Consider the following 23,052-nt stretch of genomic DNA (forward strand, 5'->3'; position numbering starts at 1 on the left):
TTGGTTTGAGGGGAACCACCAAACTCATTTTAACTTCCAGCTGATGCCCTGGAAGAGCAGAGTGTCGTTCTGAGACCTGGTGGGTCTTGCAAATGGTGCCTCCAAGCTGCTTGCAGGGAGGGGCTGAGGCATAGGAAGCTGCTCTCTGCCACTGTCAGACCGCTGGGTCCATCCAGCTCTGTGCTGTCTGCACTGACTGGCAGCAGCTGTCCAGGGTTTCAGATAGGACTCTCCCAGCCTGACGAGGGAATGCTTGTAGCTCTGTGGAAGAGCATTTGCCTTGCACCCAGAAGGTCCCAGATTTGATCCCTGGCATCACCAGGTAGGGCTGGGAGAGAGCCCTGCCTGAAACCCTGGAGAGCTGCTGCCAGCCAGTGCGGGAAGTACAGACCAAGATGGCCCGACCCATTATAAGGCAAGCTTCTTGTATACCTGCAGATGGCAGAGATTGAACCCGGGACCTTCTGCATGTAAGGCTGTGCTCGCTGATCTGCCTTCCTTTCTCTACTCCACCAGTGATGAGCCCTAAACTGGTGCCACCCCAGAGCAGGGTAAAAAATAAAAAAGAGGATTATAGGAAGCAATGAGGAGATATAAGAAACCATTACCCAGTTCTCTCCCTTGGAGCCTCCTTCAATCTGAGACAAGCAGAAAAGGCTGCAGTTTCCCTGGAGCAAGGGAAACGGCTTGCTATCCCTGGGCAGGTTAGGGTCATGCTCGCGCCAAGGCGAGGGTGGAACGGTTTTCTTTCAAGCCAGAGAGCACTTTCTTGGAAAGCAAAGCTCTGTCGTTCCCCTCGTGCTTTGAGGCGGAGACAGACACAGCTCCTAATATGAAGTTGAGGGATGCTGGCTCTTTTTTTAAAAAAAAAAAAAGTCAGGAGAAGCGAGATGTTTGCTCTGAAGGCACGATAGCCAAAGAAAACCTCTGGTGTCCGAGCAGCGGGCATTGCAGCTGGGAGGTGTGTGTGCCAGGGGAAAAATAAGATGGAGAAAGGGACTTTGGGGGGAGCTTGCATAGGTTTTGCGATTGAGAAAGATAGGTGGGCGCCTGGGAAAATAAGCCCCAATTCTCCCCCCTTGCAGGGAATTGATAAAAATCAAAAGGGTGGCAATGATGAGACTTGAATAAGGTGCAGCTTGCAGCCCCAGTGGGCAGAGATGCCTGAGCGGGGTTCAAAGTCTGGGCAAGCTGTCAAGGTTAAGTCTGCGATCTGGGCACAGGTAAAAGGTAAAGGTAAAGGTACCCCTGCCTGTACGGGCCAGTCGTGTCCGACTCTAGGGTTGTGCGCTCATCTCACTCTAGAGGCCGGGAGCCAGCGCTATCCGGAGACACTTCTGGGTCACGTGGCCAGTGTGACAAAGCTGCTCTGGCGAGCCAGGACCAGCGCCGCACACAGAAATGCCGTTTACCTTCCCGCTGGAGCGGTACCTATTTATCTACTTGCACTTAGGGGTGCTTTCGAACTGCTAGGTTGGCAGGAGCTGGGACCGAACGACGGGAACTCACCCCACCGCAGGGATTCAAACCGCCGACCTTGTGATCAGCAAGTCCTAGGCACTGAGGTTTTACCCACAGCGCCACCCGCGTCCCTTCTGGACACAGGAGATGAGTTCAAAACCTGAAGCACTCGTGCACAACATCCATCACATAGGCCTGATGTGGCCCCCCAGGCCTTTTGATCCAAATCATGAGGCCGTTTCGGCCAAGTCACAAGCAGCAACATCATACGTGCACGTTGTTTTGCAGGCTTGGGCAATTAAGCTGCTAAAGAATCATGGGCATTTTTTCTTTTTAAAGCCTATAATATAAGCAAGTTCACTGAAAACAAAAGAAACTTAGATCTGGCCTAAGCATGCTTCAGAGAGAGGTGGTAGAATCGCCAGGTCAAAAGTTTACAGCTTCAGATCGTAAGTAGGGGTTAGGCTTATCTTCCTAACCATAATGAGGTCTAGGAACTTGCGGGCTTTCTTTAAAAATGAAAATTGATAACACTTTGCACTGCATTCTATCTCCTGATTCTATACCAGGCCGGGGCTTGCCCCAAAAGATGGAGAATAGCCCTGTCCTTAACTGAACCATGCTGTTACTTTCTCCATTTTTTTTTATAGAGAGAGGCTGGCTGTGTTTAGATGCTTTGACACACAGCCATGGTAAATGATATTACATAAGCTGCACAACAGGCTATTCTTAATTCTCCCTTCTCTTTAATGAGAGTTTCTACCTTCCCCCCCTTCTTTCAATTTTCACATCTGGCTGTTTGACTTGGCCGGTTCTCAGTGATTGTTGAATCCAGCTCAATTTAATTTTGGCCCAAGGAGAGGGGAAAATATTCCTTGCAACCTCGCATGTCTTTTTCAGTCCTGTGTCAAGAAGCGAGATAGAAAAGGCGGTGGGAAGGGAAGGTCATATGAAGTTATAAGAGAAAGGCCTGGGCATTGAGGTCATTTGTGGATGGAATTTGAGTCAGTTCACCTGTACAGGTCAACCTACTTAAGTCACACTTTCTGAAACAATAAACCAACTGAAATGCAGCACTTCTTCAAAATTTGCACTTCTCCAAATTTTACAATGCCAAGTAACGTTTTTTTAAAAAACCGTGCACCCCATGGTAAAATGTGCATTCAAAAATGCATACGCCACTGAACACAACATACAAAAAATGTGTTATTTTTAGGGGACACTGCATGCTCAAAATGAGCACATCAGCCAACAATGCAGACAAAATTGTGTGTACGTCACGAGAAAGTTGCATTAACACACTGATGGGTTTGCGCGAGGACTAAGGAAGTCGATCAATCTGCAAACTGATGTGGAAATGAAACTTAATATTGGAAACTGAGGGAACATGTCATGGAGGCAATAACAGTGCATTCGTTGTGGATATATACTGGACAGTCCCCACATAATTCTGCTTTATTAGTTGGTTCTGCAATACTTCCCGAATGTTGCCACACTATTTCACTACAGGACAACAAAAGTGGGGGCAGGGGAACAAGAACCCCTGGAAAAATTGTGGTACAAAAAGTTAGAGGATTTCAGCAGAAGTCACATCACGCACACTGATTGGAAACGAAGCGGTGTGTTGACCTCAAAACCATAGCTGTCAACTTACAGATTTGAAAATAAGGGACCAGCAGCCTTGAAAATAAGGGACCAGCAGCCAAAATAAGGGACCTGCAGCTTCACCTGTTCCAGGCACTCCAGTCTTCCTGTCCTCCTGCAGTCTGGTCAAACTCATGCTGGTAGCTTCGAGAACACTGTCCAACCAACTTGGTAACCAGAGGTTCAACTGAATAGAATCTGAATCACATGCACCACAAGGCCTATGCAGCCTCAACTTAAGATGGCTCCCCGGCCTGGCTTTGCACTGCAAAGTTTGCAGCAGCACGTGCAACAAAATGGCGTCCAGCATTCAAAAAACCCCTCAGCTTGCATTAACTAGCCACACACAAGGCATGCAAGCTCCACCCCCAGTCGTTCTTAGACTTCTTATTGGGTGAGCAACACAGCCAAGCAACACAGTTGGAGCCTCCCTCCTCCCTGGCTGGCTGGGAGGGAGGGAGAGGAGCTGCTTCCTTTGAAACCTGGGAAATTTAAGGGACATCATCAATAAGGGACAGCAGTGGGACATGGCGCTGGAATAAGGGAATGTCCCTTCAAATAAGGGACACTTGACAGCTATGCTCAAAACCTTTGCAGGTGGAAAGCAGCCCTGAAACTGCCCCTGACACCATTGCGAACACAAATCATCATGAATGCACAAGGAAAGCATATGGCTGGAAGGGCTGCAAAAGATAAAGAACAAAAATCTAAGGAGCAATGGAGAAAACGTCTTCCGTCAAGAGAATTCCAAGAATTTTAAAATTTGTTTGCGGGACAAGATGTCCCAGACAATTATGCAGATCCACAACTCACAAACAAATCTCTTTCTCTCTCTCATCAATAGCAGCAAGCTCGAAAATATATCTGAGATTAGAACGGAAATGCAGACAGAAATTACAGAGAAAAACATTGAGACTTAAACCAGCTGCTTGCAGGGAACAGCAACAGTTTATGTCTTTGATTCACTGCCCTGTTTGCAACCACAGCTATCTAAGACACCTCCAGCAGCTCATTTGCAGGCAAGAGTCTGCTGCCTCCTGGTGTTTCTCCCTAGGAACTGGCATTCAGAGGTATCCTGCTCCTGTACAAGGAGGTTCCACTCTTAGCCATATACTTAGCTGTTAATAGTTGCTGGCAGACCTACTCACCATTAAAATGTATTTAATCTTTGTTTACATGATTCATTCAATCATCGCTAGCTCTACCTGGAGATACCTGGAACCTTCTGCATTCAAGAGAGATGCACAACCACTGAGGTTTGCTTTTCTTCAAAGGTCCATCCAGCACAGCATCCTTTCTGCTAGAATGATGTTCCCAGAAAATGTTCACAAGCCAAGGCATGAAGGCAGCAATGTACTCATATTATTCATTGGCAGCACATGCTATTTACCCATATACTGCCTCTGATGCTGGAGGTTCCATTTAGTCATCATGGCTAGCAGTAATCGAGAGAAAAATGCTGATATATATATATATGTAAAGGGACCCCTGACCATTAGGTCGAGTCGTGGCCAATTCTGGGGTTGTAGTACTCATCTCGCTTTATTGACTGAGGGAGCCGGTGTACAGCTTCCAGGTCATGTGGCCAGCATGACTAAGCCACTTCTGGTGAACCAGAGCAGCGCACGGAAACACCGTTTATCTTCCCGCCGGAGTGGTACCTATTTATCTACTTGCACTTTGACGTGCTTTCAAACTGCTAGGTTGGCAAGAGCAGGGACCGAGCAATGGGAGCTCACCCCGTCACGGGGATTCGAACCGCCGACCTTCTGATCAGGAAGTCCTAGGCTCTGTGGTTTAACCCACAGTGCCACCCACGTCCATATATATATATATATATATATATATATATATATATATATATATTCCAAACCCATTTTAAAACTGCCCAGGCAGGACACAATTAGACTCACATACATTTCTCTCAATTCACAAAAAATACTTCCTCCTAAGGAAAAGGTTGGTGGTCTTTAAGAAGCTACTTTATAGGTACAGTAGTGAGGATTAGAACCCTGGTCTCCCAGGTCCTAATCTGACATTCTAACCACTGACTCAATTCTGAACATTGGGAACTTCTGCTCCAGCATCTCTTTTTCATCGAACTTCTCCAAAATCCCTTCCATTTCCCTGGGAATTGGGTCCAAGCTAGCACCCTCACTCCCTTCTTTGCTACTTATTCCTCCAAGGTAGGCCACGACTTTCCTCCTCCTCCTTCTCCTCCTCGGCTCATCACAATGCAAAGGGCGAGAAGCCAGCTCACCCAGAGGTTGGCAGAACTCACAAATCTGTTTCAGCAAAATAAAGCCAACAAACATCTATCTGGAGGAAATGCAGGTGGTCACTATTCAAAGGTGGCATTTTGTGCTTCCGAAGAGATGCCGCTGCACGACTTTCCCCTAGGAAAGCCAAACATAAGAAGAGAATGGGCTGTGCCCAGAGGAGGAAACAATCTTTTCCAATTCTAAGGCTTATCAATGGCATTTGTAGGCCGCCCCGGGAGCCTGCTCTTGACTGGATAAATCAGCCAGGCTCCCCCAAAATCCAGATGCGGTCCACCTTGACATTAAAAGAAGAAACCTTTGGCAAACTTGAAAACGCAGCGAGAGCCGGAATCATCCAACCCACAAAACATCGAGTTCCCGAGGCTTTGTAATGAGCCTGCCAGGGCAGGACCTGCTTGATCGCACCACGGGTTTTTCCGTTCTTCAAAAACCGAGCAGGGAGGATATTCTCCCTGCCTTCCTCTTCACAGCAGGCTAACCCTGACTTCGCTGCCCTTCACAGCTGGGCAGAGAAAGGGAACTACTTGTCCGTGGTCTCCGAACACTCTGCGCTTGTTCACTCAAGCCGCACGTCTTAGCATTGGGCTAAGTGATGGAAGAACAATTTGCTGCAGGTTTGGCCAGGGATGGAGACAGCAAAGGGAAGAGATTGCAAAACTAGATGCAGTCGACATCCGAGGGCTGCCCCGGACCAATGTCTTTTTGTGCAGCGTGTCATTGACACATTGGTGGCGGATTTGACCAGATTCATAGGAGGGGCTCTCCGAGGGTCATCTAGTTCAACCCCCTGCAATGCCAGATTCATACAGCCCCGTCTACACATCGTTCCGCTGCATTATCTGTTCAGTGATGCTCTCCCGATATGATCGCGGACAACAGGGGCGTTCTTGCGGTCTGCCATAATCACGTTTATTACGCACCCTACGCCAAAAAGGCCCCAGGGTTGCTTGCAACCATTTAAAATTCAGATTAAAACAAATTGCAGTCACAGGAAGAGAGCAGGTGCTGAAAATGTATGTCTCTCAGGTGTCAAATGCTAAGGTTGAAGAGTCGCCGTTTACTTATGTTACTGAAAATGTGTAATTTATGATGTAGCAGCAGTAAACCTTTTTAGCATGTAAATGGCAAATAAATACTGTAATAGAATCATCAAATTGGGAGGGATCCTGAGGATCATCTAGTCTAGGGGTCGGCAACCTAAGCCCCATGGGCCACAAGCAGCCCACGGGGGTTGTTTAACTGGCCCATGAGCCGCACCCGAAATGAGCGACCCACTCGGCGAGTCCCCACATGCTGCGCTAAACTGTCGCAGCGTGGCACAGGGACTCGCTTCCACAGTGCTGGAAATCGCTTCCACGGCGCTGGGAATCATGTCTGCAGAGACACAGGAAACTGTGTCTGCACAGACGCAATGTCGGAAATCGCGGGGGCATGTGCACGTTCCGGCCCATGGAGGGATCTCCACTGGAGTGAACCAGTCCAGGCGAGGTAAACCTTGCCAACCTGATTCTAGTCCAACCCCCTGCAGTGCAGGAATATGCAGTGCTCCCTGCAGGGACTGAACCTGCAACCTTAGCATTATCATCACCGTGCTCTAACCAACTGAGCTATCCAGGCTCAGTGTGGTGGGCCGTCCTCCTGGCCCCCTTTCAAAGCTACCTCACGACGGCAAATTCCATACAATATAATTAACACTTCCTGATTTTGCCTTGTTTTGCTTTTTGCTTGTTGTCGGGTGGCTCAAGGAGCTGCTCAGGCTACAGAAGCCTCTCATCGCCACCAAAAGCGCAGAAAACCTTAACTAGCCACCTTTCTGAGATTTCAGCCATGAGGGCTAGAAACTTAAAAACAACCACCCACAAACCCAATAACATCTAGGCAGCTGAATTCTGCAGCCAAATGCCATACACAGTGGTAGGGAAAATAAGACAAAACACTCACCTTGCCATCTGTCCAAGTCAACCCATCTCACTGATATTGTCCGGAGTGCTTCAAAAGGAGCAAAGGCACTGGTGTTTGTTAAACCTGGACATCATGCCAACCATGGTTCATTGTGCCATTCTGGAGGCAGAGGGCATGGCTCAGGATCCTTTGCTTCGTTAATAGCCATGTAAGGTCCCATACCTCCAAACCTATTGCCATGTGGTTAGTTCCACAGAATAAGAGTATGAATTAACGCCCCCATAGGGGAACCTCTTGTGAATGAAGTATCCCCAAAGAGGGCATAGACAGGTGGCTGGCTGGCTGGCACCAGGAAATGAGCACCCTACGCTACCACATTTTACTGCAGGCCCCCTTTCATCAAAATACATACAATGGTACCTCAGGTTACAGACACCTCGGGTTACAGACACTTCAGGTTACAGACTCTGCTAACCCGGAAGTAGTTCCTCAGGTTGAGAACTTTACCTCAGGATGAGAACAGAAATCACACAGCAGGAGGCTCCATTAGCTAAAGTGGTGCTTCAGGTTAAGAACAGTTTCAGATTAAGAACGGACCTCTGGAACGAATTAAGTTCTTAACCAGAGGTACCACTGTATAACACTCCTACTCTGCTTGTGAAACATACAGCCGTTAAGGGATTTTGGGGTGTTTTGGACTACATAATTCTGCTTGTGTGGTGTGTACAAGAAGCCCAAAAGGTGCATGAGATGAGGGCATGTACACTGGGCTACAGAGGGAGAGAAGGGAAACACAGCTATTCCATTACCTCTGCTGAGACAGCAGCTGTCTTTGAACCTCCTTCAACTTTGTCCTCACGGCAAGTGTCCAATCAAGCTACCTGAGCAGATTCTATCCCAGCCGGCCATCATAGTGATTTTTGGCATTGGTGCCTTGTGTTTCCTCCTCCCTCACCAGTCCTTTTTCCTTGTGTGTAATGTATTTCAGATTGCAAGCTCCAGGGTTCAGGGACTATCTCAGAATGACCTGGAAAAATCAGGAGAGTGCACCTTTTGGGGCTCCAACTAAAATACATAATAAAAAAACAGTAGGCCCCCCCCCCCCATTGCTAAAATCCTCTGTAACACGCAGAGACCAACAGCAAGGCAAGCCAAGCAAAGAGAGTCCCTGGCAAGTTTTGAAACAAGGTTCAACAAATGCCTTGCACATTTCCACTAGACCTGTGTCAGGATCCGCTTGACCCTGAAAGCAAAAACACTCACAGTCGCATTAAGAGTTTGGACGAGCATGGCTGACTCAAACCATGGTTTCCCAACACACAACTGAACTGTGGCTTAGTTGGCTTTCACTCTCAGCCCCCACCCCAACCTACCCAAAGCATAATAAATTATCCTTCTTTCTCTGGAAAGGGACTGTTGCGTTTGCTGTGGCTTGTCAACATTCCGTTCACACCAAACCCTAGATTTGGCTCCCTTTAATCACAAGGACAGTGTTAAACACCTGAATCATTTGCACTAGGCATGGCCGGGGTTTGGGATATGAAAAATGTCTTAAATCAAGGGTGGGATGGAGGGGGGAAATTGTTTGTCAATTCATTTTTCATTTTTTATTGTAATTTCTCGACTTTTAATAGAACTCTCTCATTGGAAAACACCTGCGTGTGGCATTTTGGGCATTTTGAAGAAATAAAAACATTTGCACTTCAACATAGAAGAATATTTCTGTTTCAGTGTTGTTGTTTTTTTTGGGGGGGGGTTAGCCAGTACCTGCACCTCTCTCTCTCTCTCTCTCTCTCTCTCTCTCTCTCTCTCTCTCTCTCTCTCTCTCTCTCATACACACACACAAACAATCTCTGTCCATCACCATTTATGATATTGGATCATGGCTTTGTTAAAATAGAGGATTCTCTAAACTGGAAGGCGGCGGCGGGGAGGGGAACATGTGGAATATTTGGTTGTGAGCGTCCTCTCTCCAACGAGGCCTGCCCCTCTCTCCAGGAAAGGAGGAACCCAATTTACCCTCCACCATTTTTTAAAGTGCAAGAATATTGCTTTCCTTGCCCCCCCCCTCCCCAGTTTCCCACCCTCCACGGAACTGAAAGAAACGTGCTTGTCTTTTCTTTCTCTCTCTCTTTTTTGGAAGATCGTGTATTTTTGTCCCTTCAGAAGCTGGATAAGGCTACGAAGAAGGAAAAAGAGTTCACGCGCTACACCCAAGAGGTCTTTCTCGCTGCAGACCACCGTTTTTGGCCCTCGCGGGCTTCCGTACACAGCACCCCTCAGTTGCGTCCAGTCCGCCTCGTGGCCCACGGCCACGCTTATTCTAGTTAGTCTTAAAAAGGGGAGGGGGAACGATAAAAGCAAGCCATGTTGGGCCTTGGGATTCAGGGGCCCCCAAATCTCATGATTCTCCCATCACCAACTGCCTCTCTCACATTCCTTCGTGGCTATTAAGAAACAGGCCGGTTGCGATTCTCATCCAAAAGGGGGGGAAACAAAGAAATTAAGAGGGAGTGTGGGTTTGCGGCAGGGCAGAGAAGGAAGAGCAAGCCGTCTTCAAACAAAGATGTGTATCCTTTCCCGGATGGTCTGCCGGCAAATGGGGCAGACGGAAAGGGCGGCACTGCACTCCTGGCATGACCCGTGCCCGCACTGGAAGATCAGTTTGATTTGGCTGTCGATGCAAATGGGGCAGGTGATCCGCTCCTCCATCTGCCGGTAGCGGTTCTGGAGGTCTTCCATCAGCTTCTGTTGGCCGGTGGATTCCGAACCAGAAACACACTCCACCTCCGTGCTGTCTGTTCGAGGGAAGAGAGGGAGAGAAAGTCAGGGTTCAGTGCTGTCTGCATGGCCTGCCAGCAGCTCTCTGCAACTGCAGACAAGTTTAGATTTCCTAGCCTGATCCGGAGACGCCAGGGATTGAGCTTGTGGCCTTCCGTGTAGAATCATAGGATTGTAGACTTAGAAGGGACCGCGAGGGTCATCTAGCCCAACCCCCCTGCAGTGCAGGAATCTTTCGCTCGACGTGGAACTTGAACCCAAGACCCTGAGACAAAGAGTCTCATGCTCTACTGACTGAGCTATCCCAGCCCAGCATGAAAAAGAGATGCTCTGCCACTGAACTACAGGCCTTTCCCTCTCCCCATGTCCATATTCTCTATGCTTTGCGTTTGTCGTTTTAGGGAGCGGGACTTAATTTCTTCAGTGAAGGGATCTTAAAAATTTGCTTCTGGGTAGGAGGGAAATCAGATCTGCTACTATTTTTGTGACTGGGCAACATCTAAGCTTGGTGAATCCACATCTGATTAAAAAGCACATGAACTGCTCTCAGAAAACCAAATTTCACCCTCTGAAAATGTCAGGTGATGCTAAATATTAACAAATGATAATAATATTGAATATATTATAACTGCAAGTACGTGGCAATCATTTTGAATGATTTCTATGCAATTTTACACACATTTTGCTTACCAAGAAAAGCTAAATTATATTAATTTAACCAAAATATATTTTGAATTCCCAAGTCACGTTACACCTTTTCAGCACCCCTCTTTCCTTGAATTTGGGATTTGAAAAATTCAACACACCTTAACGTAAGAGTTTACAACAAACTATCCTCACCTTGCTTTAGCTTCTTGGTAATTGTCATTTGGCATTTGATGCATTTCTTCATTCTTCTGGAACATTCTAAGGACGAGGAGAGGGGGAAATGGTTGGAACAGGCGCCGGTTTATTTATTTATTATGTTCACACCCCGCCTTTTTCCTCCCAGGAGCTCAAGGGGGCCTACGTGGTTTCCCCCTCTCCCCATTTTATCCTCACACCAACCCTGCAAGGGAGGATAGGGCTGAGAGGCAGGGATTTGAACCCTGGGCCTCTCCCCATTTTGGTGCAATTTTGCTTTACAGCACCCCAGGGAGGATGTGCAAACAGGAAAAGAAAAGGCATGCCCTCAGGGATCAAAGATGACTGACGTGCTCCCTTTATACCTTCACACACGATGCTGTGCTGACAAGGGGAGAAGTGGATGAGCAGGGCTAGCTCAGAGCAGACCAGGCACTCGGAGGGAGCTGCCACCTTTGCCACGCTGAGGTTGGTCATGGTGTTGGGGGTCGTGTGCACTCGCCTCTGGCTGCACACCACCGTGGAGTTCTCTGAAGGGTCCTGCTGCTCCCTGCAGACGCCAAAAGCGGAAGAGACACAGAGAAGAACTAGGCGTCAGGTCTGAAGCTGGGTGAGCATCCGCAATAATGAATGCCGAGAGAGAGCGCTGCGGGCGCCAGCCACAAAATGGCCGCCGTGGCGGCACAGCACAAAACAAGATGGCTGCCGTGGGGGCGCAGCGTGACACAAAATGGCTGCCGCCTCTACAAGTGCAGAAAGCAGGGGTGCCAACCTGAATAAAATATTGTGGGGGCCAGGTGAGCCCTGCCCCGCATAATCAATCACATGACACAGAGCACGCACATCATTCGAATGGAAAAGCCCATCAATTTTGCAGGGGGGGCAGCCCCCTCAAATATGTTATTGTGGGGGCAGGAGCTCTACGGTCCTTGGGAGTTGGCTCCTATGGCAGAAAGGGAGGGAGAGGGCCACAAAGTGTGTTAACTCCATCCCATCAATGGAAGGGGAGGGCGCTTAAATCAGCCACTGTCACACTTGCTCCCAGAGAGAAGTTTTTGGTCCACCCTCTGCCAGAACAGGAGGGAGAGAGGGTGTCCAGTCCTAGTGTTCATGGGCAAGTCAAGGGGGGGGGGCTGAACAGTGCAAACAAGAATGGAGAAGGAAGAGCAGTGTTTTGTGCATCACGAATTTTTGAGGACATATACTTTACGGGCAATGTGTTGGGTCACAGCTGGCATAGAAGATTTCAACAATGAAATGAGAAGAGGGGGCCCTGGAACGATGACTTGCTGAAGTCAAGGAGAGAAGTCAAACCGGGAGAGGATGGGGCTGGTCCTACCTGAATTTTTGGGAGAAGTTCTTGATGAGCTGCGCTATACTTCCGTCCGAAACGAGGTCAAGGGGGGACTTCCCCCTGTGGTTGGCGTAATTAACGTCGGCGCCTTCTTGAGCCAAGTAGCATGCGATGGCCGCCCCCACGTTCAGCTCAAGATTTCCAAGGAAGCCAGAGGCCTGGAGCTAAAATGAGCGGTGGAGAAGTAAAAAAAATAAAAATTGGTTTTAAACATTTGTTATACATGTTATAGTTGTCAAAGAATTAAAATACTCATTAGCCCCCTTTTAGGGAAAGTGTCCTAAGAAAGCAGCTTCCATAAAAACATAAAATAAATATACCAATCTACTATATATTTTGCATCTGAAAAAGTTTTGAGGAGGACATGCTGCTTTTATTTCCAATCAGTGTATGCCCTGTCACTTACTGCTGAAATCCTGCAACTTTTTACACCACAAATGTTGGGGGTTTTTTTTGGGGGGGGGTTCCTACTTTTGTTGTGCTACAGTGCAAGAGTTGCCCCCTCCAGGCTGCAAGAATGGTATGTGGATGGGTCCAGTTGATATCCACCGCAAATACACAATTGTTGTATCAATGACATGCTGAAGAAGACACCCACAAAAAAAAAAAGACAACGCAGCCATTCGTATCTAAAACACAATTTAGACGCAATTAGGATGTAGATGGGGATCTGCGGCCTTTCAGATCCTGCTGGACCACAACTTGCATTTCATACAGAGTGACCGTCCCTCTTACATGTTAATCGGTCCTCTGCATCGGGGAAGAGCTGTAGCTCAGTGGCAGAGCAATCAAGCCTGACGTGCTGAAGGTTGCAGATTCAATTTCCAGGTACGGCTGTGAATTATCCCCAGTCTGAAATCCAGGACAGCTGCTGCCAGTCAGTGTAGACAACACTGAGCAAAATGGGCCAATGGTCTCACTCAGAATAATGCAGCTTCCTACATCTAATGGGCTGTAGCTCAGTGGCAGAGCATCTGCCTTGCAGACGCAGGCAGGTTCAATCCCTGGAATCTCCAGGCAGAGGAAGGAGAGACTCTCTGTCTGAAAACCCTGAAGAGCTGCTGCTGGTCAGTGTAGACAATACTGAGCCAAACCAATGGTTTGATTCAATACACAGCAGCTTCCTGTGTTCCTGTCTCTTAAGGGAAGGGCTATAGCTCAGTGAGAGCGTCTGCCTTGCAGGCAGAAGGACCCAGGTTCAACCCCTGTTTCCAGGGAGGGCTGGGGGAAAGCCGCTGCCAGCCAGTGTAGACAACACTGAGCTTGAGGGACCACTGGCTGGACTTGGGGAAGAACCTCCTATGTTCTCCTTTTCGAAAGATGCAATACAGTAAAACCCATCTAAGATCTAGGCAACTGGTTCTAGGAGATTGGTTCAGAATCTCCCTTTCTCTCTCACACGCATACCTTAGACAAGAGGCTTTCCTCTCCCTCCTCTTGCTCCTTGGCCATGATGGACATCAGGTGCTCCCTTTCCAGGACAATGTGCATGGCCGTGTCGCCGTCCTCGTCCTCCGCGTTGACATCGCAGCCCTCGCTCACCAGCAGCTGCACCATCTCCATGTGGCCTTGCGTGACGGCCAAGTGCAGCGGGGTCTGGTTGTGGTTGTTCTTGAGGTTGATGTCGCAACGGCCCTGAAAAAGGGAACGGGGTATGCAGAGGCAGTTGGCACGCTGGTCGGGTTGAGGGAGGAAGAAAGACGACAGCAGCGCTCAGCTTGCCAAGACAACACCACGGTTCCATTTTGCAAAACTTGGCTCCTTCTCCACATCGCTCAGTTCTGATTGTTTGTCTTTCCGGACATACAGCGCTGCAAGAAAGCAGGCTCTGGACTCTGGCCCCAGCGGGGGAATATGGGTTGCTGCTTGCATGTGTGAGATGGAACCTGGATCAGGCCAAAGGCTCGTCTAGTCTATAGTCTCCTGTTCTCGCCAGTGGCTGACCAGTGGGAAGTCCTTGAAGACAACAGTTCTCCCTCATTGCTACTCGTAAGAGGAGCCTGGCTGGTGGATCAGGCCAAAGGCCCATCTAGTGCAGCGTCCTGTTCTTACAGCGGTTAATGAAATGCCCCACTGGGAAGCCCAGAAGGCTTGAATTGCAACATCACTCTCTCCTTTTAAAGTGGCCCGGGAGTACGATGAATGAGATGATAAGGAAAGGCCCAACTTATGATGGCTAAGTTCCACCTCTACCGCCACCCCATAATACTAGAGCTCAGAGTCACCCAATGAGGCTGAATGCTGGGGAATTTGGAGCTCAGGAATTCATCCCCCGCAAGATGTAGTGTGGGCTGCCAAATTGGATAGCTTTAAAAGGATGAGACAAATTCAAGGAAAAGGCTCTCAGGTCCAGCTTGAAAGTTTCATCCGGTTGGCCACTGTGAGATCAGGCTGCTGGACTAAGATGGGCCACTGGGCTGATCCGGCAGGGCTCTTATTACGCCCTTATATCGATTTCCTTGCTGCTTACCTCTTTGATTAAGATCTCCGCCACTTCCTTGTGGTTGTTCAAGGCGGCGAGATGCAGGGCGGTGAAGCCATCTTCCTTCTTAGCGTCAACCAGCTGCCGGGCTCTTGCCAGGATCTTCTTGATGGCTCTGGGAGGTGGGAAAGATCAGAGCCAAGCGGGGTGGGAGGGGAAGGAGAAAAGAAAAAAGAGGGAGCATGTCTAGGGCATCGGATGTCTCAAAGGGCAAGCATGCATTGCCAACTAAGTGGTTACTAAATGGTGGCCTAACTAGTGGCCTAAATAGTGGCTGCTGGAAGTGACACAGTCCAACAAGAAGAAAAATGAGAGGCAGAAGAGCAAGAGAATGTGCACTGATCTTCCCAGGAACTGAAATTAAGAGAGGAGAAGGGAGGTTTTGGGTTTACCACAGGTGAGCTAAAACAAGCGTGAGGGAACCTTTGGCTCTCTGGATGTTGCTGAATGACAACTCTCATGACCCCTGATTATCAGTCATGTTTTCTGGGGCTGATTGGAGTTGTAGTTCAGCAACATCCGGAATAGAAAATATTCCCTACGCTCGAGTCTTAAAGGAGGAGGAATATTATTTAAAACATTGCTTCCCAAACTTGGGTCTCTAGCTGTTTCTGGACTATAACTCCCATCATCTCTAGCTAGCTGGACCAGTGGTCAAGGATGATGGGAACTGTAGTTCAAAAACAGCTGGAGACCCAGGTTCGGGGAACACTGATTTAGGAACTGCTGTGGCTCAGCAGCCTTAATGGGGGAAACCTTTCCTAAGTGGCTGCATTCCCCTCTCAACAACCTTCCTAGATGCCCACATGGCAGTGGTGGGCGGGGCCAGAGGCAAAAATGGGTGGGGCAGCAAATGCCAATTTTACCTGTGCATGGGAGGTAGGCCTTGTTGAATACACTCTCTATCCTCCCTCCAGGCAAGGAAGAGGTTTTGTCAGAGCTCAGAGACCACCCCACCCCTGCACTTCCTGCAGCCAATTGGAAGCTGCGCCTTGGTTCCCGAATGTTTTAGAAGTCAAACAGACTTCCAGAACAGATTTCGTTCAACTTCTGAGGTACGGCCGTAATTTAAAGCATGACAAAATAAGTCCACATATCGCTTTGAGGAAAAATGTCACCTAACGCAGTTTGTTCACAGCTCCCCATTGTCACTATGCTTAAGTGACTTGCAATGGATAACATTTTACATACGTATATAAGAATTGTGGGAAAAGTATAAATAATTTTTTTAAATTGCTTAAGTTCATTTCACTCTTTTGCTTACAGCTTGTTCCCCTTCAGAGCCGAATGCTGCAACAGATTGAATCCTTGTTGGTTCTGGATGGTGAAATCGATGTTGGGGACTTCGGTGAGGGCCTCGATGATGCACTTGAAGTCGGCCGTGATGGCGTAATGGAGGGGGGTGTCGCCGTACGAATCCTTGAGGGGGACAGGCAGTACGGTACATAAAATCTCTGTCAGGTGTCTCCAAGAGGGGAGGGAAGAACAGAGACATCGTGGCTAGCAGCCGCTGATAGATAGACTGATCCTCTGTGAATTTACCCATCACCCCTTTTCAAAGTCACCCAGGAAGAGTACAATGAATAAGAACACAAGAAGATCCCCCGGCTGCTGGATCCAGTCAAAGGCCCATCTAAGTCCGGCATCCTGCTCTCAGCAGTCGCCAACTGGAAGTCTGCAAGCAGGACCCGGGCACAACAGCTCTTCCCACACTCCAAGATTCCTGGCAGTATTCAGGGACACCATTAATGCCCTGAGCAGCAGCCAATGACAGCCTTCCCCTCCATCAATGTGCCTAAACCCCTGTTGATGTCCTCTAAGCTAGCCACTATCACTGCAGGTGCCCACCACTTTCAATCCATAACGCCCTTGCCTGTTAGCTGCTCAGATCATCTCCACCTCACCGATGGGCACAAAGATTCCACAGCACAACATGCCTCCCCCCCAACCAGCTCAGTTGGCTAGAGCATGGTGCTGATAACACCAAGGTCACAGGTTCGATCCCCACGTGGGGCAGCTGCAAATTTCCTGCACCAGGGTCCCTTCCAACTCAATATAATTGTATGATTCCATGAGTCAGAATGCAAATGCAAAGATTAAAAAAAACCGAAACAAAACCCACCGGCAGGTTGACGTCGCAGTTGTGCTCGCACAGGGCCTGCACGACCTCCGTGAAGCCTTTGTTGACGGCAATGTACAGGGCTGTGCACTTGGCGTTGTTCCGGAGATCGCCGTTGGCCCCTTTGCTGACCAGGAAGCGGGCCACGTCTGCTTGGTTCCTGGACAGCGAGAGGGGTGAAAAGTCAAGAGGAAAGAGTGACAGAGTACAGACGTTGAGGAACACCAAAAGCTGCCTTCTGCTGACGCAAACCATTGTTCCATATGGTTCAATATTGTCTGCACTGACGGGCAGCAGCTCTCCAGGGTTTCAAGCAGGCATCTCCCCCTGGGAAATGCTGGGAATGAATGTGGGACCTTCAAACACTCTTGCTCTGAGATACAGCCCTTCCATTAAGATAGTGGTTCTCAGATGGATACAAAAACTTATGGAAGATACAGAAATGGCAAAACTTACCGGAAAAATAAGAAATCAAGATAACCAATGTTTTATAAAACAATGGTTTGTGGAATATTTACAGACAGACTGTAAACAGATAAGAACATTGGCAGGATTATTGTAATAACCTGCAGTTTTATAAGAGTATATATTTAATGTTGATGAATAAATGAGCAAACTAATTTGGATATGCAGAAAATATTAAGAATAAATTTAAGGAATCACAGAAAGAGGGGGAAGGATGACAGGATTTAAATGTTAAAAGGATTGTATAATAATTGAAATGTATGAAACTGAAAATCATAAATAAAAATATATAAAAAGACGGTGGTTCTCAAACTTTTTTCTCTGGGTCACGGTTTCAGAATAAAAATTTGCTCCCACCGCACTATTTTTTTTAAATTGATAAGGAATACATTGGAAAACAAGAAATAACTCCTAGCAGTCATGATTTATAACACAGAACACGACTACTTTATAATATGAACATGGGGCATCTAGAAAGTATAAAACAAGAACACAAATCATTCCCAAAGTATAATTCTAAATGAGTCTGTACCTTAAATATGTATACAAACTCAAGAAGAGGTGTAAGCGTGTTTTTGCTCATTTATATTAGGTCTAATCTGAAACAAACTCCTTATCTCCTTATCAACACGAAGAAGCCTCTCTCTTTTCTGATCTCTCCTATTTGTCAGAGTTGAAAAACCCTGTTCACAACAGTATGTCATGGAGAACTGTAAAAGAGTAGTCAATGCCCTTGCTCTCATTTTGAAAATATATCTATCCATATTCTGCAAATTAAAAAGAATTATTTTGATACCATAGTATCAGTGTAGAAACACTGAAATGTTTAAATGTTTCTTTGATTGTCCTTGAATCTTCCTGCCACGTTTGCTATTCCCTCCTGCCACACCCTTTGAAAACCTCTGCCTTAAGACATAGGAAGCTGTCTCAAAGCAATTTTACAATGCAAGAAAAAAGCGTACACTGAAGTACTCCTTGGAGCAGACCCATTGAAATGGCTGAACCCATGTTGGTTGCACCTATTAACTTCAGTGGGTCTACTCTGAGTAGGACTGTCACCCTACAAAAGCAGTTTCAAATAAATAAATTGTACTGCCATATTTAGGCTTTTTCCGATTTGAAGAAAATAGGGTGTATATAAATAGAACAGGCTATTATTAGAACTAGGCCTGCTGTGATTGGCAAGGAGGACTTAGAAAAACTTTTTAGAGCTGTTCCTAGATTCATATTACAAACATTTATTCCTCAGGTTAAGTCCAGGGGTTTTAAGTCAGTGGTGGCTGGTTTCCTCTGAAGTTGACAGGGAGGAAGGCAGGTAGACCAATGGGAGGCAGAGCAAGAGCAAAGACAGACAGAGCTTCGCCCTGATTGCTTGTAAGTAAGAAGGCAGGCAGTGCCACATGGTGGACATACTTCCATTGGACTAAGAAGGCCGAGTGCACACATTGAGCGACAGCTGTTCTCAGGGGTCACCACCTACCCAAATGCTGCATAATGCAGAGCCGTGTCTCCTTCCTCGTCCCACAGGTTGATGTTGGCATGGGCCTGCAACAGGATCTTCACCACTTCCATCTGTCCCAGGTAAGAGGCCACTTGCAAGGCTGTCCTGCCTTGGTTTTTGACGTCAACCTGATGAGAAAAGGTAGGGTCATTGTTTCATTTATTCAACAAGAAGGTTGATAAACAGCCAACTCAAAGCAACAACAACATAAAAATAACGAAATTATGAAGACCAATAAATTTACAGAACGGGGTGACTGACACTGAATGAAGTTAATTCTCTAACATTTAATTATTTTTTATCTTTTTTTAAAAAAAGGAAAACTCGTCAAAATGAAACAGTTTACTGCAGGTGACAAAATAGCAGAAGTGCAGGTGTCTGTCTGGTTTCAAGGGGAACGGTGTTCTAAATTGCTGGTGCCACTTTGCTAAAAAGTTCTCACAAGTTCCCCTGAATACCAGTTCCTAGTATTCCCCTGAATACCAGTTCCTGGGGAGAGTGTTGCTGCGGCATTTGCAGGCTCCCCTGAAGGCATCCGGCTGGCATCTGTGAGAAAAAGATGCTAGACCAGATGGACCTTTAGTCTAATCTACCTGCAGGGCTCTACTTAGGTTCTAACTGTTGCTTGCATATACATCTGATAACTGGATACAACCCACTATTGGGTTGTTGTTTTTTTAATGTCCAGGGGTCAGCAAACTTTTTCAGTAGGGGGCCAGTCCACTGTCCCTCAGACCTTGTGGGGGGCCGGACTATATTTTGGAAAAAATAACAACGGATTCCTATGCCCCACAAATAACCCAGAGATGCATTTTAAATAAAAGCACACATTCTACTCATGTAAAAACACGCTGATTCCCGGACTGTCCGCGGGCCAGATTTAGAAGGCGATTGGGCCGGATCTGGCCCCCAGGCCTTAGTTTGCCTACCCACGTTCTAAACAGTTGTTTTAATTGTTTTCACCAATAATTTTTATTGCTTTATCCTTTTTGTAAACTTCTTCAAAACTCTCTCTTTTTTTAACACAATAAAGTGGTACATAAATTTTGCGAATGGAAAAGACCTCTTTCCTCCTCCTGCCGTTTTGAGTGAATGCTAACGCAGAGGCATTGCTGCTTCTGAACCTAGGAGCTACTCGGATTTCAAAGGGTTCTGCTATGAGTAGAGCTAGCGTTGGCTGTAACCCAGCAATTATTTTTTAATAAATAAATACTTTGAACACACACACACACACACACAAAGTTTTAAGATATTTAAAAAATACATTATCTGCCCCATTGCCAGAGACGACTTGCCTTGTCGGGATATTTCTGAACCAGTTCCCGGACCTTGGATGCATTTCCATGTGCAGCCTCTATGACCAGGCGCCCCGGGCTGTCCGCTTCCATCTTTTGGGTCAGCAGCCTTCCCAGCACAGAGAGCAGCGTGCCTGTTTGGAGAGATGGGAAATAGTCCTCCAATTAACGTACTTCTCTATGCGGCAAGGGCTGCTTTGGATTGGCTTCCGCTTTGGCAATTTGGCGTGTGTCGCTTGCAACTGTAAGCGTTTGCCAGTTGGGTGAGTGATATTTGGTTCCACATCCCCTCCTCCCCCCCCCCCCCCGCCCAATTGCTCAACAACCGTGGATATTCCCTCCCCCAAAAAAGCTCAACAACTCTGTGCCATCTCCCCCCATTTTCTTAAATTTGAGCCCCTCAATTAAGGGGCGTCTTATAGACAGAAAAGTACAGTGGTACCTCTGGTTTACGTACTTAATTCATTCCGGAGGTCTGTTCTTAACCTGAAACTGTTCTTAACCTGAAGCACCACTTTAGCTAATGGGGCCTCCTGCTGCTGCCGCGCCACCAGAGCATGATTTCTGTTCTCATCCTGAAGCAAAGTTCTTAACCCGAGGCACTATTTCTGGGTTAGAGGAGTCTGTAACCTGAAGCGTATGTAACCTGAAGCGTATGTAACCCGAGGTACCACTGTAAAAGGTAAAGGTACCCCTGCCCGTACGGGCCAGTCTTGACAGACTCTGGGGTTGTGCGCCCATCTCACTTAAGAGGCCAGGGGCCAGCGCTGTCCGGAGACACTTCCGGGTCACGTGGCCAGCGTGACATTGCTGCTCTGGCGAGCCAGAGCCGCACACGGAAACGCCGTTTACCTTCCCGCTGGTAAGCGGTCCCTATTTATCTACTTGCACCCGGAGGTGCTTTCGAACTGCTAGGTTGGCAGGCGCTGGGACCGAGCAGCAGGAGCGCACCCTGCCACAGGGATTCGAACCGCCGACCTTTCGATCGGCAAGTCCTAGGCGCTGAGGCTTTAACCCACAGCGCCACCTGCGTCCCTGTACAGATTACCACTGTACAGATTATTAAAAGGCTTTCCCCATCCCTCCTAAGCTGGCTACTGCTTTCCTTTCAGACTCCTCACTTTTAGATTCCTTGGCATCTTCGGTGGTCATGAGGTTTGCATCCTCCTCCCTCTGGTAGGCTGTCAGGCAAGCGGGGTTGAAGGTCCAGGACTGGCCTGCAAAAGACACCCGCAAGTCCCCATCTCCAAACACTTTGATCACCTTGCCAATGTGCCCCAGGGTCTGCAAAGGGAAAGGGAAAATTGAAACGTGAGGGGTGGGGGGGGGGGGAAACCCCTTGTTGTTATTCATCCTTTTTGTTCCGTCTAAGTAAGAAAAGCAGCAGAACATTACATTGTGGAGTACTCCTGTTTCCAGCCAGCCATGTCCTTTGGAAGAATGTGCCATCCATTTCACTGGCCGGCCAGCCATGCCCCTTTCCAGGATACACCATTCCATCGCCCCTCCCCACAACTGTCAAGTCAAAATTCCATAGCCACTGAGCAATATATAGCAGGTGTGGGAAACCTTCAGTTGCTGCTGAACTACAACTCCCATCAGCCCTAGCAAGCATGACCAATGGTCAGAGGGATGATGGGAGCTGGCAGTTCAGCAATATGGAGGGGCCAAAGGTTCCCCACACCTGGGACATGGGATTCCAAGACAGCAAAGCCTTAATGCAAGAAGCCAGGCACTTTTAAAAAGGGTATGTGTGTCATTCAGCTCCTTCTCAGAAAAACAAACAAACCATGAAGCACTATAGAAAAATATACCGTATTTTTCGCCCTATAGGACGCACTTTTTCCCCTCAAAAAATGAAGGGGAAATGTGTGTGCGTCCTATGGGGCGAATGCAGGCTTGTGCTAAAGCCTGGAGAGCGAGAGGGGTCGGTGCGCACAGACCCCTCTCGCTCTCCAGGCTTCGCGGACCTCTCCGCAAGCGGCGGGAGCGCTCCGGCTGCTTGCAGAGAGGTGCCTGCATGCCGAAGCCTGCGCGCGCTGAGCTCAGCGCGTCCAGGCTTCGCGGACCTCTCCGCAAGCGGCGGGAGCGCTCCGGCTGCTTGCGGAGAGGTGCCTGCATGCCGAAGCCTGCGCGCGCTGAGCTCAGCGTGTCCAGGCTTCGCGGACCTCTCCGCAAGCGGCGGGAGCGCTCCGGCTGCTTGCGGAGAGGTGCCTGCATGCCGAAGCCTGGGCGCGCTTAGCTCAACGCGTCCAGGCTTCGCGGACCTTTCCGCAAGCAGCGGGAGCCAGCCCTGGGCTCCCACGGCTTGCAGAGAGCTGCCTGTTTGGGGACTGGGGTCGGGGGAAGCTCGGGCCTCCCCCGCCCCAGCCCCGCGCCTGGGGGGGAAATAATTTTTTCCCTTTATTTCCCCCCAAAAAACTAGGTGCGCCTTATGGGACAGTGCGTCCTATAGGGCGAAAAATACGGTACTAGCTGTGCTCAAGAAGGGTGGAACAAGTCACGATTTGCAGGTTGAATGTGAGATACCGGTCATATTTTTGAATGCTTCCCCCTTTAGGGCTGTTACCAGGTTTTTAAAATGTCTTACTGAATGAATCAATCAATTAAAAATGGATGCAGTGAATCTGTACACAACTCAAAATCCTGCATGCAAATGAAAAGAGAGAGGGGGGAGAAATCATTCTTTGAATTTAGATGTCCTAATGAAGGCTTTGGAGATTTTTTAAAAATGGATTTATTCTAATCATTTGAGCAAGGCTGTAATCCTTTTTTTAAAAACAGCAACAACACACTGAAATTTTATGATTCATTTACTTAACAAAATGTATATATTGTTCACTTGTCCATGAGACTGTTGACTAGGGAGCAAGCCTTGCTGAACAAAGTAAAGAAATTGTATGCAGTGTACACTTTGGAGGTT

At 47.9% G+C, this 23,052-nt stretch overlaps 2 protein-coding genes across 4 annotated transcripts in view; both read right to left on the reverse strand.

The window, feature by feature from the left end:
* Positions 1–8,570, reverse strand: part of MMP23B (matrix metallopeptidase 23B) — a 30,111-nt gene extending 21,541 nt beyond the window's left edge. The window contains exons 1-2 of one of the 3 annotated variants that reach the window (XM_079987161.1): positions 8,099–8,570; positions 7,329–7,519 (exon numbers count right to left, since the gene is read on the reverse strand). The gene's annotated coding sequence lies outside the window, so the exon portion shown is untranslated. Of the gene's footprint in view, positions 1–608; positions 751–7,328 lie in introns of those variants that run through there. The other 2 variants (XM_079987160.1, XM_079987162.1) reach the window with 2 other exon arrangements.
* A 300-nt stretch (positions 8,571–8,870) lies between these two features.
* MIB2 (MIB E3 ubiquitin protein ligase 2) overlaps positions 8,871–23,052 on the reverse strand; it is a 73,342-nt gene continuing 59,160 nt past the window's right edge. Inside the window, exons 9-19 of the mRNA XM_079987394.1 lie at positions 21,251–21,413; positions 20,130–20,263; positions 18,814–18,962; positions 16,872–17,028; positions 16,014–16,168; positions 14,738–14,864; positions 13,675–13,902; positions 12,253–12,431; positions 11,279–11,463; positions 10,911–10,976; positions 8,871–10,087 (exon numbers count right to left, since the gene is read on the reverse strand). Of these exons, the coding sequence (XP_079843520.1) occupies positions 9,846–10,087; positions 10,911–10,976; positions 11,279–11,463; positions 12,253–12,431; positions 13,675–13,902; positions 14,738–14,864; positions 16,014–16,168; positions 16,872–17,028; positions 18,814–18,962; positions 20,130–20,263; positions 21,251–21,413 (1,785 nt within the window). The 3' untranslated portion in view covers positions 8,871–9,845. The remainder of the gene's footprint in view (positions 10,088–10,910; positions 10,977–11,278; positions 11,464–12,252; positions 12,432–13,674; positions 13,903–14,737; positions 14,865–16,013; positions 16,169–16,871; positions 17,029–18,813; positions 18,963–20,129; positions 20,264–21,250; positions 21,414–23,052) is intronic.

The sequence above is a fragment of the Podarcis cretensis genome (assembly GCF_951804945.1).
Source record: "Podarcis cretensis genome assembly, chromosome: 8".
Taxonomy (NCBI): domain Eukaryota; kingdom Metazoa; phylum Chordata; class Lepidosauria; order Squamata; family Lacertidae; genus Podarcis; species Podarcis cretensis.